The 17,985-nt window shown below is 44.1% G+C and overlaps 1 protein-coding gene across 2 annotated transcripts in view; it reads left to right on the forward strand.

Moving 5' to 3' along the window:
* The window catches only part of GAREM1 (GRB2 associated regulator of MAPK1 subtype 1), a 172,106-nt gene that overhangs the window by 143,517 nt on the left and 10,604 nt on the right, over window positions 1–17,985 (forward strand). For both annotated transcript variants that reach the window (XM_075353320.1, XM_075353319.1), the window contains exon 4: window positions 5,867–7,042. In XM_075353320.1, the coding sequence (XP_075209435.1) occupies window positions 5,867–7,042 (1,176 nt within the window). The remainder of the gene's footprint in view (window positions 1–5,866; window positions 7,043–17,985) is intronic.

Consider the following 17,985-nt stretch of genomic DNA (forward strand, 5'->3'; position numbering starts at 1 on the left):
CTTCCGTAGGATATGCGGAAGGAAGGAGGTGGGCAGGATGTTTACATCCTGCTCATCTCCGCCCCTCCGCTCTGATTGGCCGCCTACCGTGTGACGTCGCACGACCCGCCCCCTTAACAAGGAGGCGGGTTGCCGGCCACAGGGACGTCGCACGGCAGGTGAGTGTGTGTGTGAAGCTGGCGTAGCGATAACTTTCGCTACGCCAGCTATCAACACATATCGCTGCTGCGACGGGGGCGGGCACTATCGCACTCGGCATCGCAGCATCGGCCTGCGATGTCGTAGTGTGCAAAGCCCGCCTTAGTCTCTGCTAAGTCGCTGGTGAGCTGTCAAACAGGCAAACCTGGCCAACACCTCAACAGCGATCCGGACCTGCAGAGCGACTTAGCTGGTTGTTGGGGACGTTGATAAGCAGCCTTTTGAAAGGGAAGTTGCTAACAAAGTCTCTGCAAAGTGTTCACACACTGAAACTTCATGCTGCACAGCGGGAAACAAAGGACCTAGGAATGGTCCTGAACGATTTGTAACGATTACAACTTCACAGCAGGGGCCGGGTCGCTGATAAGTTTCACACACTGCAACATCGCAAACAACATCGCTATTGCGTCACAAAACCGGTGACGTTACAGCGATGTCGTTTGAGATGTTGCAGTGTGTAAACCCAGCTTAATTCTCCAGAGCTAAATTCACAATTCTGCTGGTTGCTGCAGGATACAATCAGCAAGCGTTTCTGCAAACATCTGTAACAATTTGATTAAACTCCTGTAATGTGGTTAGACAGATAAAGTTCATTACATTATCTACAGTCCCAGTGTGCGGACATTGATCTATATTTACCAAGCAGTGTAGATTGTGCCAAAGCAGGACGCAAATTATAATGTGTAAAAATTTTGCACTAAAAATGTGTCTTTTTTTAACACTAGCCAAATGTGAGAAGTGTGTGTTCTTCAAGGAGATAGATTGAAGGCCGATAATCGAGAATAAGAGTTCATTAGAAATCGCGCTTGCTTATTCTCAGTTTGTGGAAACATGTTTACAGTCATCTGACGGACGAGCAAAATGGTTTATTTGATGGGGGATTTGGATCATTCTTTTCAGCGGTAAAATCATTATCGGCAGCAGATCGCCATGTGTAAATGGGTGATGTGCTGCCGATGACTCAGAGCAATCATATTAATGATAGTATACCATGCATAGGAATCAGATTACCAGAAAAATGGCAATAATTTAAGGTGTGCGCCACTTACGCCAATTGCATAGACTGGTATTGTATGGTAGTCTAAAGCCCGCTTTACACACTGCAATGTATCATACAATGTGTCGGCGGGGTCACGTCGTAAGTGACGCACATCCGGCATCGTAAGGTACATTGCAGTGTGTAACAGCTACGTGCGATTGCGATTGAACGGTAAAACGTTTATCGCACGCACGTCGTTCATTCCTCATGAATTGAACGTCAGGTTGTTCATCGTACTCGGGGTAGCACACATCGCAGTGTGTGACACCCCGGGAACGATGAACAGATCTTACCTGCGTCCTGCGGCTCCCGACCAGCAATGCGGAAGGAAGGAGGTGGGCGGGATGTTTACGTCCTGCTCAGTTCCGCCCCTACACTTCTATTGGCCGGCTGCCGCGTGACGTCGCTGTGACGCCGAACGTCCCTCCCACTCCAGGAAGTGGACGTTCGCGGCCCACAGCGAGGTCGTATGGAAGGTAAGTATGTGTGACGGGGGTTAATCGTTTGTGCGGCACGTTCAACAAATTGAACATGCCGCACATACGATGGGGGCGTTGCAAATCGCATACGATATCGTATGCGAAATTGCAACGTGTAAAGCAGGCTTTAGTAATGTAAGTCTATTTAGTCAGAGTAACTGGACTATAGCACGGGTTGTAATGCAGGACAAGAGCAGGGTAACATCTTAGCATGTACGAGGAGGTATTGATAAATAATTGATATTGAATATTTTGAGCAGATAAAAATAAATTCCGTTGCTATGGGAACAAGTATTAATTTTGACAACGGCACATGCTAAGCTTTAGTAGGAAAGGTTATGTTATGTCGAAACTTGTGATTACAAAAAGTTATCTATGGCAGGTGAAGACCGGAACTCCTGCAAAAACTGTCCAAAGGCGTCTATCATCCTGCAAAAACTCAGCGAAATCGGCTTTTAAATTATTGATTCTTCACCATATTCTCCTGATTTAGTCTCATCTGATTATTATCCCTTTATGAAACTCAAAATCATTGAAGGAACAAAAAGTTAAAACAAACAATATGATAATTAAAGAGGACGAACCAGCAGGATTTTCCTATATAAACTGAAGCCAGTGCTATACTGGTGCTATTATGCTGATTCTATACATACCTTTAGTTGTGAGATTGGCTGCATAGTTTCTGAAACACAGGCAAGTAAAGTTTGTAGAATGCACTGTACTTGATTGATAGGTGCTGCAGAATATCTAATTAGTGGGTTGGATTTTGCTACTTATTCCCGCCCCTGTCCCCTTGCCTGTCCTTCCTCCCCCTGTCTCTGTTCTTACAGTGGAAGGAGGGAGGAAGGATAAGGGGAATAAAGATAGGAAGGCAAACGGGCGGGTATAACTAGCAAGACCCGACCCACCTATTAGATATTCTGTAGCTGCTATCAATCAAATAACTGTGCATTTCAGTAACTTTACTTGCCTGTATTTCAGAAAGTATACATCCGATCTCACAACTAAAGGTATGTTTAGAATCAGCATGATAGCACCAGTATAGCACTGGCTTTAGTTTATATAGTGAAATCCTGGTGGTTGGTCGTCTTTAAAACTGCAGAATTATGGCTTACATAACATCACAATTGTATTTTTTCTAGGTGAGGCCAGCTGTATATCCACACCTCCTTGTAAAATGTGATGTATAGTTGCTTTATTGTCATCTTCTTTCTTGCTATTAGGGATAGAGGGGTCTTGATTAGGAACTCCTCTTTTGTTTAATTTATCTTTTTTAGTATTTGTCATTTGTGAAACTTTCTCCCACAATTATAGACCTAGAAAAAATAAAAATCACACAGCCATCTGTATTGGCCTTTCAAGTATTTATACATAGTAATTGGGTCATCCCTAAGCCGTCTTTTCTCAAAAGAAAATAACCATAGTTCATCAGATAAAATAATCCCTCCGCTGTTTATCCCAAGTTAAGCTCAATCAACTTATTCTTGGAATAACAACAATAATTACAGATATTCAGAAAACCGTCAGATCTACTCCCCTGCTTCACCCCAAATCATGGCTGGTAAAAGATTTACAGAATAATGACCTCCAATGACTTGTCATAGGAGATGGGAAGATATGTCATGCCCCTAGATTGTTAAAGTGTGGGCCAGGGATTTCAATAGATCTGGATGTCCATGCCATCAACGTGTAAGACACATTAATATGTACTGTAAAAAAAAATACAATAAATGTAACAATGAATACACAAACTTATTTTATTCCCCTAATAAACCTACCATCTTAAAGGGAACCCGTCACCATTAATATGACTTCTACAGACTCCATGTTATAGAGCAAGGAAAGCTGTGCAGTGATATATAGTTATTTGAGAAAAGATTCAGTATAACCTGTGTTTTAACATTTAATCCTCTGCTCTTTCTGGGTTTACAGTCCAGGGGGCGGTCCTAGTGATTGACAGCTATCTGTAAGTGTGCATATAGAGAAAGTTGTCAGTCACTGATAGGACCGCCCACTGGAACAAAAATCCCACAAAGAAAAGAGAAATAAATTATTATAACACAGATTTTTTTTGTGAAATCTTTTCTACAAAACTGTCTATGTCTGCTCAGGTCACACTGCTTTAAGCCATGGTGCCTGCAGATTGGACTGTATTTTCATGGTGACTGGTTCCCTTTAAAAGGTATGTGTGAAGCTTTTATGGCATATCCTCTTGTGAATTCCAACCATTGGCAGTACAGATACTCCTCTTCCCCTTCAACTTTTTGATGCAAAATACCCACCCGCACCTTGGACTAGGACTTAGGCGGGCTTTACACGTTGCGACATCAGTAACGATATATCATCAGGGTCATGACGTTAGTGACGCACATCCGGCGCCGTTACCGACATCGCAGCGTGTAAACCCTAGGAGCGACGATCACCGATCGCAAAAACGTCAAAAATCGTTGATCGGTGACACGTCGCTCCTTTCCATAATATCGTTACTGCTGCCGGTACGATGTTGTTCGTCGTTCCTGCAGCAGCACACATCGCTGTGTATGACACCGCAGGAACGACAAACATCTCTTTACCTGCGTCCACCGGCTATGCGGAAGGAAGGAGGTGGGCGTACCCACCCCCATCGTTTGTGCGACACAGGCAAATCGTTGCCCGTGGCACACAACATCGCTCAGACCCGTCACAGTACTTACCTGCCTAGCGACGTCGCAGTGACTGGCGAACCGCCTCCTTTCTAAGGGCGTCACTAAGCGGCCGCCCAATCAAAGCGGAGGGGCGGAGATGAGCGGGACGTAACATCCCGCCCACCTCCTTCCTTCCTCATTGCGGGCGGCCGCAGGTAAGGTGAGGTTTCTCGTTCCTGTGGTGTCCCACGTAGCGATGTGTGCTGCCACAGGAACGACGAACTACATCGTAGAAGCAGCAGCAATGATAATTGGGAAGAGGGGGTGATGTCACGGATGAGCGATTTTGAACGTTTTTGTGTCGATTCAAAATCAATCATAGGTGTCACACACAACGACATTGCTAAAGCAGCCGGATGTGCGTCACAAATTCCGTGACCCCAACGAGATCGCTTTAGTGATATCGTAGCGTGTAAAGCCCCCTTACAGAAAGATCCAAGCATTTCCACTGACCCTAATATAGAGAACCCCTTTCAAATGAGTCCACCTCTCCACATATTTATAGCATTAGGTGTGAGGATGTAGATAGAATATGTTATATTCTTAATGTGGCAAACTGCAGAAGAGCAGTATATTTGATTTGATAAGTAATTGGGGCTATTCCATGTACCATTCAACAACTATTACAAAGATATGATTTACTTGCAGACCCTTTCCAAACAATGGGATTAAGTGTTTAAGAGCAGCTGTATTACAGTATTTAATCCTTTAGTACGTGTGTGAGGTCTCATCTGATTAAATAGCACCTGTCCCTAGGTCAGAAACATCCAGTTTTGCTTTTATTTTATACCCCTGAAAAAGCTGGGGGTTTCGCTGTTTTTTGTTTTTTTAATCTGCCATATGGTTCCAAACATAGGGCCTTTTTTATTTTGCTGTAATATTTATGGTCTTTACCAGGGAGGCGTGGGTCACTGGGTAATTATGGAAAGCAGTGTGAAAACACGCCCCCAGAGGAAACTGTGAGCCACACCCCCTTGGTGAAGACCATAAAAATCACCGCTAAATAAAAAGTACTATATCTTTGGAACCGTATCTTGGATTTAAAAAAAAAAATAAAATCGAATACTCAGGGAAGCAGCGTGAATAAGGTAAAAACAAAAACTGCCCATTTATGACAGGTCCTCTAATATACTGCAAGTATTCTCATTAGTAGTATACACAATATTTGGCCGATAATACTGTTCGGCAGCCATAGTTTTGAAATTCTTGGTGGGATGCACATTGAGTCTAGTGATTGATTTATAGCCCAGTGTATTTGAGGGCACTGTTCAGGTTGACCATATGCATGACAGAGAGAGGATTTAATTAATGACAGACTAGAATATTAATCTTTTATGGTTGGCTTTTTACCAAGTATATTCTTGTTTCCGTGAGTTATTCAATAATCACTGCACAGATGTTTTATCTGATTTTATTCCCCGTGGATGATACAGATTGTATAACAATATAATTTGCTGTACTTATAGGTTGCTTCAGGAGAGTGCAATGAAGATACAGAAGTGTATAACATCACGCTGTGCACTGGAGATGAACTCACGTTAATGGGCCAAGCTGAGATTCTTTATGCAAAAACATCCAAGGAGAAGTCACGTCTTAATACCATATTTAAGAAAATTGGAAAATTGAACTCGATCAGCAAATTGGGGAAAGGCAAAATGCCATGTTTAATCTGCATGAATCACAGAACTAATGAAAGCATCAGCCTTCCGTTTCAGTGTAAAGGGAGGTTTAGCACACGCAGTCCTCTAGAGATTCAGATGCAAGACGGCGAGCACACTATCCGTAACATTGTGGAGAAGACGCGGCTGCCTGTAAACGTGACTGTGCCGAGCCCACCGCCCCGGAACCCATATGATCTTCACTTTATACGCGAGGGACATCGCTACAAGTTTGTCAATATACAGACTAAGACTGTTGTGGTTTGTTGTGTGCTGCGTGCTGGTAAAATCGTTCCCATGCATTTTCCATTACATTTATCTGTCCCAACATTTAGCCTACCTGAAAACATTGCGAAAGGTGAAATGTGGCAGGAGTCCGTAGTGCAACATTGGTACAATGTATGTCAAGAGCAGTTTGATATAGAGGAGTACTCTCGCGCAGTGAGGGATGTGAAAGCAGACTGGAATGAAGAATGTAAGAGCCCTAAAAAGAGTTATTGCTCCGGACATAGTCACATACCAAACTCCCTCAGCTACGCCCGTGATGAGCTGACCCAATCCTTTCATAGGCTTTCAGTCTGTGTTTATGGAAATAACCTTCATGGAAACAGCGAGGTGAACCTTCATGGTTGTCGAGACCTTTGTGGGGATTGGGCTGTGTTCCCTCAAGATGCTTCTCAATACCAGGACTCCGGTGACAGTGGTAGTGACTACCTTTTTCCAGAAGGCGGCGAGGAATCCGTGAGTTTACCAGCCAAGCCAGAGCTTCCATATGAGGAACTCTGGTTAGAACTGGGGAATGACAAACGTGTGGGCCAACCCTTAACCCGTTCACAAAGCGAGAAGAACAAATGTGATCCTTTCCGGGGTTCATTGCATTCCAAGTGTGGCACATCCTCTCTCTCATCTCCCGGATGTCTTCTGACAAGCAAATGTTCAGATTTATCTTTACCTCCACCTCCAGTGCCTCCCAAATCAGAAGCTGTGAGTAGATATCTACATTTCAGATTACATTGTTTTAAAAATGTCACAATGGATTATAATCAGCTCATTTGCCATGTTAGCCACATATACCTAGGACCTCCATATACTGGGATGATCACAAGTGTCTGATATACCATAGATTCTTATATATCCCCTTAGATTATTATATATCCCCTCCTGGGCACATTATGGTATATATGTCCCCAACCTGTTTTTTTTCCTCTTCATGGTATACATGTCCTCCTTCTTGTATATATTTTCCCTTCCTGGGCCAATCCTGGTGTATATATAGCCCCCTCCTGGGCACATTCTGGTATACATGTCCCCATCCTGGTTTTTGTCCTTTTCCTGGTATATATATCCTCCCTCTTGTATATGTCACTTTCCTGGGCCTCTCCTTGTATATTTGTCTGCTGCAAAAAAAACCAAAACATTTTACTCACCCTCCCCGACTCCCACGTCACGCGGCGTCCTCTCTGAGCCGCGATGCACTTCAGCTTGATGTGCACCCTCCGAAGTGCATCCAGCTAAAGCAAGGCAAGGGCTGGAGTCAGCAGTTCCCCCACCACCCCTGGTGATCTTCAACTCACAGAGCATTTACCTTTCCCTGCCGGATGTTGGGTCCTCGCCATCTCCGCGTTGCCTGCAGCAGTGTGATGAGGTCGCAGAATGATTACCTCATCACGCTGGGCTGCAGGATGACGCGCCGGCTCCTTGCTCTGCTCCACTCACCTTGCCTCCCACCACATGGCTAATTTGCATGCAGTGCCTTAGAAGGGCTTCACTGGCACCTTAGTCATGTGCAGTGGCTGAAGCGACACTGCCAGCCACCTCTACTTCGGCTGTGACTGGGGCATGGTGAAGATGGGGGCCCGGACTAAGCTAAGTAATTATCCTGGGCCCTGTGTATGACTTGTGTATGGGACCTCTTCATCAGGCCCCATAAACCAGTCATGGTTGTAATGCCCAGACAGCGGCCCTGGGAGTGGGGTAATCTATAGCATTTCACACTGTTCCTACTGTGAATCTGAAAATCCAAACAGAAAATTTCTAATAACTGCATAATCTGCACTGAAATCCACATGAATTCAAAGTGTGAACATACCTGAAGAGAATATTATGTTTTGTAATTTTTTTGGTTTAAAACTTCTTGGCAAGACATATGGAGTCACATCCAGCAGTTTAATTCTTTTCATTGTTTCTCAGTGTCGCTCTAATTTTAGTCCTGAATATCTGAGTCTCGGATGCCTTGAAATGCCCAGTTTGCCCTGTAAATTCTGGCAGGTAGGAAGAAAAGTTATGATCACTGTAAACACAACTAGATCACTATGACATGTCCTCTTCCATAAAAGTGAATGGACACAGTGGATCCATTTAGAAATGTTGAGAAGCCTTTATGGTTTCTAATTAGAGGCTCTTTGGGCCCCATAGATATTCTCCTTTATAGGCTACTAGGAGCACTTACATGCATAATACATCCATCACAATGAATGCAATGGGAAGAGTGCAGAGGTGGGACACATGATGCCCTACATCGGCACCATGCAAACAGCCGCACATGACAGCTAAGACTGTACATCCAGTACCCATAACCCAGAACCAATCTGTCACATCTCCTAACATAGTTTCCAGATGATACTAGAAATATAGTGAACCATTCAGGAAAGAAGTGTGGAAAACTAGGCATTTCTACTTTGTGCTACGCAAATCCTAACAAAAGTCTGTGTGTGCATCATAGCTGACATTCCTCACATAGTTATCACTGGTAGCAGCCCACATCCTGCATCTCTGAGATCATTATGTCTGCAGACAACGGGACCTAACCAGAACAAAACACCTTAATGGAAATGATGGAACCTAGACCGGTTACATATCGCTGGATGACACATATGGCTAAGGCATTGGTTCATTAAATTGTATTATCAGCGTTGGGAAGAAGATAGTGACATCAAAATGTGGAAATCATCACCCGATCCAAAAATCAGTAAGAATAAAAATGACAGAAGAATCTAGTGTCTTCTGATACACAATCTCACATAGGTCCATAGGATAAAATGGAAACCATGTAGAGGTGGAGACCATGGCGCCCAAGGGGTCATGAAGATGCCGCTGTAATTCCAGGAGGCGCTGGTATACATTTAGCATATATCCCAAGACAAGTGATCAACAAGGAAGAAATTGTTTAACCCCTTCACGACCATGGACGGATATATCCGTCATGGAGCGTGTCCCGTTAACCCCCGCCCCCTGCAGGCAGGTGGCGGCGGTCGGCACACATATCAGCTGTTTTCAACAGCTGACGTGTGCCTGCATGTTGCGAGTGGAATCGCTTCCACTCGCAACATTCAATCCCTTAAATCTCACTGCCAAAGTCTGGCAGCGAGATCTATATGCGCGCGGCCATGATTTTTACTTACCGCCGCCCCCACCGGAAGTCACGTGCGTGATCACGTGACTTTCAGTGGTTGCCATGGTAGCACAAGGTCATGTGATGACGCCTGCAGCTATGAAGTTTCACTTTCGTTTTCCCTCGGCCGAGAGCAGAGAGAAACAGGAAGAGCCTGAATCTGCTGTTTACAGCTGTATAGCTGTGATCAGCAGATAGATAAGAGCGATCGGATTGCTGATCGCTATAGCCCCCTAGGGGGACTAGTAAAATAAAAAAAATAAATTAAAAAAAGTTATAAAAAAACCTAAAAGTTCAAATCACCTCCCTTTCCCCCCATTGAAAATTAAAGGGTTAAAAAATAAATAAATATAAACATATTTGGTATCGCCATGTTCAGAAATGCCCGATCTATCAAAACATAAAATCAATTAATCTGATTGGTAAACGGTGTAGTGGCAAAAAAATTCCAAACGCCAAAATTATGTTTTTTGGTCGCTGCAAGTTTTACGCAAAATGCAATAACAGGCGATCAAAAAGTAGCATCTGCGCAAAAATGATACCATTAGAAAGGACAGCTCGAGACGCAAAAAATAAGCCATCACTGAGCCATAGATCCAGAAAAATGAGAACGCTACGTGTTTCGGAAAATGGCGCAAAACGTACACCACTTTTATTGCACAAGCTTGTGAATTTTTTTAACCCCTTAGATACAAGTAAACCTATACATGTTTGGTGTCTACAAACTCGCACCGACCCCAGGCATCATACCCACACATCAGTTTTACCATATAGTGAACACCGTGAATAAAACATCCCAAAAACTATTGTGCCATCACACTGTTTTTGCAGTTTTTCCACACTTGGAATTTTTTTGCTGTTTTCCAGTACACCATATGGTAAAACTTATGGTTTCATTTAAAAGTACAACTCGTCCCGCAAAAAAACAAGCCCTCATATGACAAGATTGACAGAAAAATAAAAAAGTTACGGCTCTCGGAAGAAGGGGAACAAAAAGGAAAAACGGAAAGTGCCCCGGGGCTGAAGTGGTTAATTGTTTTATAAAGTTTACCATTGTGTGTGACTTTGTATTACCTACAATGCATTTTTTATCACTCCAGTCCATAGGTGTTGCATTAGGCCAGAATCACACTTGCTAGTGCCTCGCGTGTAACTCGCGTGAGTCTCTCATGGTAGAACCCGGCATGGCCGCACACTCTCCTGACAGGAGCGGGTCGGTTGCATGTATCTCTGCAGCGCAGACGCTCCTGTATGCATAGTGTGCGGCCATGCCGGGTTCTACCATGAGAGACTCACGCGAGTTACACGCGATACACTAGCAAGTGTGATTCTGGCCTTTAGGTGACTACCACGCACAGCCCATAGACAAGTGTGGCGCTCCTTTTCAAAGAAAGCGGCCATGTTTTTTTATATCTTGTACAACCCCTTGAATATTATTTTAAGGAACATTATTTGTATTGCATTTACTTGGTTACAATAGATGTAAGCAACATGAAGATTTCCAGATGTGGTCTGCATGTGCCATACGTGGAAATGTTTTCCCTTAATTGACCTATAAAACTTGAGGAGAATAAAGTGATTACTGGATGTTTGTGGCAATTACATTTTTGACAACTTGCCTGATCCAGACGTTCCTAGCTGTGGTGCAGGGTGTGTTTGTGAACATGGATGAGTTACACAGGGATCTGGATAATTATATATGCAACAAGCCTTTCCCATTGTCCTCCCACTCCATGTGTTCCCTGGCGTAAGTGCCAGGCTGTATTAGTAAGAAGTGCCAGCTTTACAAGAGGCATCTGTGAGGGTATTATTGTATTTAATCCTATATTTATTCTGTATCTAGTGCCACATAATGGCATCATTCTATAGGGGACAATGGGAAATGAGCCCCTGTCCTCAATGGGGCTCACAATCTGATGTGAATGGTGAAAATCTCTGCACCACTGTGGAATATATGATCACTATAAAAACAATAAAGTGTCTCACTAATATCAGACACTGTTCAAAAAATGGTCAGTGCAGATGAAACTACACCTCACCCACGCAGCGATCTGGGACTGCCAGAAACCACCGAGTCCACTGCTCATGAGAAGCCGCGCGTGGTCACTTCCGGTACATGACCATCAGTGCAAGAAAAATGATTAATATATATAAGAAGAGTGTGATACACACAAAAGAAGACCCCATCACGCAGGCTTTACACCACAGATGTCATTTTCAGACTTTGTATTGTAGAAGATGAAGTGTTTTCTGAAGACGCGGTTCTCATGTCTGAGGAGATGAGTCTGGGTGGAAACATAAGCCTCAAATTACAGGTAGCACACAGGGATTTCTAATAACGTGTTCTCAAGTAACTTCCCACACACGTCAAGAATCCAAGAGGAATAATTGGTAACAGCTATAACCAAAACACGCACACCCACAGCAGTGTGCACATACGTATCCGTCTGGGGACATAGGGGAGGGGATGCAATTTGTCATCGGTTCATTCATATAGCACTGATTGCCATAGAAAAGCAGCTTGGTCATTCACAATTTGACTTTGTGACAGATCCTGGTAGTATAGTTCCCAGCACGTTAGCTTAAGAACCCTACATTTTCCAAGAAAAATGTGGAAACAACTTTTTTCAAGTATCCAAGGGATTTAGGTTGTGAAATGCTGCAGATTAGAAGCACATTTTGCTCTTTGCACTGCAAACATTTTGAAAAAAATAAATAAAAATTGCATCATCAATTGACAGACGGCAGATGTCAGATCCATAGCACAGGTCCACTTATGCTGAGTCTTTTCCTTATGCCAGCGTCACACGGGACGATCTATCGTGCGATCGTACCCGCCCCCGTCGTTTGTGCGTCACGGACAATTAGTTGCCCGTGGCGCACAGAGTCGTTAACCCCCTGTCACACGTACTTACCTCCCGGGCGACGTCGCTGTGGGTGGCGAACATCCTCTTCCTGAAGGGGGAGGGACATTCAGCATCTCAGCGACGTCACACGGCAGCCGGCCAATAGAAGCGGAGGGGCGGAGATGAGCGGGACGTAGCATCCCGCCCACCTCCTTCCTTCCGTATTGACGGCGGGACGCAGGTAAGCTGTGTTCGTCGTTCCCGAGGTGTCACACGGAGTGATGTGTGCTGCCTCGGGAACGATGAACAACCGGAGCACAGAAGGAGGAACGAGATTATGAAAATGAGCGACGTGTCAACGAGCAACGATAAGGTGAGTATTTTTGCTCGTTCACAGAGGTGTCACACGGTACGATATCTCTGACGATGCCGGATGTGCGTCACTAACGACGTGACCCCGACGACATATCGCCCGATATACCGTACCGTGTGACGCCAGTATTAGTGTAGTTGAGATTTCACAAAATCCCATCCACAATGGTGGTGCTATAATATGCAGCAAATTCATCTGTAAGAGGAGATGTCCCAACATTATGGGAAGGTTTCTGCCTCCGCAAGCTGCTTTCCTCACAACAGCATCGCCCCTTCCACTGTGATTCGCCATTCTTTATATTTTTAAAAATGTAGTTGTATCCCAGCTGAGGGAGGAAATGGAATTCTTAGGGGTACTTTGCACACTACGACATCGCAGCTGCGATGTTGGTGGGGTCAAATCGAAAGTGACGCACATCCGGCGTCGCTGTCAATATTGTAGTGTGTAAAGCGTTTTTGATATGAATAACGAGTGCAAAAGCGTCGTAATCGTATCATCGGTGTAGTGTCCGACATTTTCATAATTTTCATAATATTTCTAGAAATCCCATCCACTATGCTTGTACTGTACAGCGCCACATTTTGGACGCATGAAAACTGATCGTGGGCACGCATCCTCAGAAGTAATATGCTGTGCACACACTGTTTTTATATGCGCTTTTTTTAGTGCAGTTTTGTCACAAAACTTCAAGCAAACCCTGATGTCAGCAAAGTCACTGAGAATCCTGAAGTGCACATGTTGGGTATATTTTCCTTGCAGATTTTGTGCAGAAAATACTCTGCAGCATGGCAATTCTATCAGCATTTTTGCATGAATTTTTCACTATTGAAAGCAGTGAAAAAACACATGCAAAACTGCATCAAAAACGTGACAAATACGCACATTTTTGCTTTGCATTTTTCCTGCCTAGTGACGCAGAACTGGTGCAGAAATCTCTGCAACCAAATACTCAACGTGAGCACATAGCCATATTGTTTTAAAGGGAATCTGTCACCAGGTTTTTGCCATCTAATCTGAGAGCAGCATAACGTAGGGGCAGAGATCCTGATTCCAGCGATGTGTCACTTACTGGGCTGCTTAGTGTAGTTTTGATAATCTACTGCTGATTAAACAGTGATTTTATCATTACAGGACTACTTGGCGTGCTGTCAGGTAGTCCAACATATCCATGAGCTCTGTATAACCGCTAGATCTGCAGCAGAGAAAACATTGATTTTATCAAAATGACAGCAAACAGCTCAGACACATCGCTGGAATCAGGATCTCTTTCTCTACATTATCCTGCTCTTAGATGAGGGAGAAAAAAAACACTGACAGATACCCTTTAAGTTTCTGGTAAAATGTATATTGTACATATACAACAAGGACTGCAGAGAGGGTCTAATACCAAAATCCTATGGGACAGGGTTCGGTCCCGGCGCTGAACGTGCTCCATAAAAGCCAATCACTGTATTCCCATGAAAGTGAACCTACTAGCTTTCCAAGCCCCCAGTTTTCCCATAAGACCACTATAGTACCGTACTAGTACAGCCTCTGGCACTTTCCTGCATGGCTGGATACTGTTACAGAAGTTATTTACATGTAAATGAGAAAGCCGCGGAGACACCATCACGTGTTTCTCAACGCTGGCAGGAAACTAGCCAGGTCTTTCACCGGGAAGGAACAACCACGGGAAGGGCAGTCTCCAGTCAAGGAGACCACCTATACCAAACATGGTATCCATCCACAGACAGCCGTTTCGGGGTATTTGCCCCTCATCAGTGTGGAGTAGGAATCTGGCTAGTGGGGGCAATGCCTAGTATAAGACTACTTAAGCAAGCATTGTTGACCTTAGGGAGATCAACATATCCACTGCGGAGACACCATCACGTGTTTCTCAACGCAGTGATTCTAGAGCATTGCCCCCTCATTTGCATTCTTCCCAGGGGGCAATGCTCTAGAATCACTGCGTTGAGAAACACGTGATGGTGTCTCCGCAGTGGATATGTTGATCTCCCTAAGGTCAACAATGCTTGCTTAAGTAGTCTTATACTAGGCATTGCCCCCACTAGCCAGATTCCTACTCCACACTGATGAGGGGCAAATACCCCGAAACGGCTGTCTGTGGATGGATACCATGTTTGGTATAGGTGGTCTCCTTGACTGGAGACTGCCCTTCCCGTGGTTGTTCCTTCCCGGTGAAAGACCTGGCTAGTTTCCTGCCAGCGTTGAGAAACACGTGATGGTGTCTCCGCGGCTTTCTCATTTGCATACTTCCCAGGGGGCAATGCTCTAGAATCACTGCGTTGAGAAACACGTGATGGTGTCTCCGCAGTGGATATGTTGATCTCCCTAAGGTCAACAATGCTTACTTAAGTTATTTACATGTAAGCATCTGATAATTGTTTGCTCCTATTACACCAGAAAACTGGTGTCTGAAAGTAGACAGACAAGCCATCAATTGGTATTTGCCCGACGAACAAGCAAAATGCTCATTTGTCTTATGATTGAATTTTTTATGCGGTATTAAAAATCGTCAGCAGCACATTGTCCCATGTACGCAGAGCACACGGTGTCCATAACATCTAATATTTCTACCTGACTGTTAGCGAGTAAATTAAATGGGTATTACCATCTCCAAGATCCTATCCTAATACGTAGTAGTTTTAATAATAATATTAGGAAATGTCTCCAATTAAAAATGTAGTATAGTTCTCCTGATATAGTCATGTCTCTTACCTCATGTGCAGGGCATTGCAGCTTATCATATAGTGACAGTAAGTCGGTTAAGGTACCGTCACACTAAGCAACATCGCTGCTGAGGCACGACGTTTGTGACGTAACAGCGATGTTGCTAGCGATGTTACTGTGTGTGACATCCAGCAACAACCTGGCCCCTGCTGTGAGGTCGCTGGTTGTTGCTGAATGTCCTGGGCCATTTTTTAGTTGTTGCTCTCCTGCTGTGAAGCACAGATCGCTGTGTGTGACAGCGAGAGAGCAACAACTGAATGTGCAGGAAGCAGGGAGCCGGCTTCTGCGGACGCTGGTAACCAATGTAAATATCGGGTAACCAAGAAGCCCTTTCCTTGGTTACCCAATATTTACCTTCGTTACCAGCGTCCGCCGCTCTGACGCTGTCAGTGCCGGCTCCCTGCACACATAGCCACAGTACACATCGGGTAATTAACCCGACGTGTACTCTGGCTAGGAGTGCAGGGAGCCAGCGCTAAGCGGTGTGCGCTGGTAACCAAGGTAAATATCGGGTTGGTTACCCGATATTTACCTTAGTTACCAAGCGCAGCATCGCTTCCATGCGTCGCTGCTGGCTGGGGGCTGGTCACGGGTTGCTGGTGAGATCTGCCTGTGTGACAGCTCACCAGCAACCCGTGTAGCGACGCTCCAGCGAACCCTGCCAGGTCAGGTTGCTGGTGGGATCGCTGGAACGTCGCTTAGTGTGATGGTACCTTTAGTTAGTTGCTCATGGTTGTAACCATGGATATCTAAGCTACTGAAATGCCCTACACATGAGGTAAGTGACACAGCTAATCAAGAGAACTATACTACATTTCTATTTGGAGGTATTTGCTAATATTACACCTACTACATATTTGGATAGGATTTTAGAGATGGGAATACCCCTTTAAGTGTACAGATCTGCTGAAGATGTTGGCACTATATTGATAGAACAATAGATAATGATCATAAACTGTAAAGAATAAAATTTCATATATGAGCCTTAACAGATTGTAGGTAATTGGAGAGTAAGGAAATATAGGAAATGTAGTATTGTCTCTTTATTATGTCCTGGAGCTCTCCATACTCCTGATACATTCCAGCAGAAGTAGAGCCTGACAGTTTCACCATTAGGCCACTTGTAATGCAGAGAAACCTGTCTGTACAACATTACCAGTTACAGGACAGTTTGGAGCTGATCCAGAAACTTCATTTCTCAAGCGCTTAGCTGAGCCTTCAGTGAAGTGACCTGCAGTAGACTCGGCTCTAATTGGGGTCACACCCTGTAATTAGGAGGCGAATGCTGGAGAACAACATCAAAGCAACAAGTCATTGACAACTTTATGTGTGCTGAGCAGTACAGTGTAAATCAGATTACTGAGGTCAGTTGTCAAAATGTTCACATAAAATAAGTTAATGGCAATGCCATGTGCTACCCGTCATGAAAGTAAAATTCGGGGAGGAAAACTGTGGGACAATCCAGGTATAAAACAGCCATTGTAGTGGGGGAAGTCAGCAGTAAAAATCCACAATAGATATGACATTGTTGTAGACTTTATGCTGTATGTGAATGGGATTTGTATTGTATTGTGCTCAGAACATCATCTCTATTGAGGACATGGTCCAGCTGGCCTGAGTGATATACACTAATCAGTTATCACACGAAAGCCGCCTGCGTAATATTGTGAAGGTCCCCGAGGTACAGCCAAAATGTGTCCACCATGTTGTGGCACCCGAACTATTAAGGTGTACTGTATCTGACACCAGGACATTAACATTCTTAATGTCCGGTAAAGGATAGCTGAGCAGCTGACAGCTATCACTCCCGACTCCCCCATGCTCTATAAAGGGAGAGCAGAGTTGGCTGCTGTCTCTAGAAGAGGTTTGTATGTTTTATTATTAAGCATTGCTTATATAGCAAATAAAAGAAAAGAGGAACATTCAGCTCTTCAGGCGAGGAAAGCCATGGTCTTTATTTCAGCATGCAGACAACAGATGATATGACCAGCACAGCACTACGCGTTTCAGGTGAAACAACCACCCTTAATCATGAATTAAGGGTGATTTTTTTTCACCTGAAACGCGTAGTGCTGTGCTGGTCATGTCATCCGTTGTCTGCATGCTGAAATAAAGACCATGGCTTTCCTCTCCTGAAGAGCTGAATGTTCCTCTTTTCTTTTATTTGCAATATAGGGCTGCAGCAGTGCCTGTCCGTGCTCCAGGGAGAGGCCAGGAGTACACGGTGAGCTGATATACATAAATTGGATTGCTTATATAGCGCCATCATATTCTGCAGCGTTTTACAAACATCATCATCATCACTCACTCAAACACGGGGAGAACATGCAACTCCTTGCAGATGTTGTTTTTTGTGGGATGTATATTATATTGTGTATCAGGGCTTAAAGGACTTGTCCCACTTAGAAAGTATAATTTAGTACTCAATAGATCTTGGAAGAATAATAAGTTCCACAATTGAATGTGTAAAAAAAAAAAAAAGGTTCTGTGCTGAAATAAACTTTTAATGTGCCCCTGCTATGTACTGTGTAATGGCCGTCTGACTGTTCAGAGATATGGTCTGAACGTGCTACATCTCCTGGGCAGG

Source organism: Anomaloglossus baeobatrachus, chromosome 6, assembly GCF_048569485.1.
Source record: "Anomaloglossus baeobatrachus isolate aAnoBae1 chromosome 6, aAnoBae1.hap1, whole genome shotgun sequence".
Lineage (NCBI taxonomy): Eukaryota > Metazoa > Chordata > Amphibia > Anura > Aromobatidae > Anomaloglossus > Anomaloglossus baeobatrachus.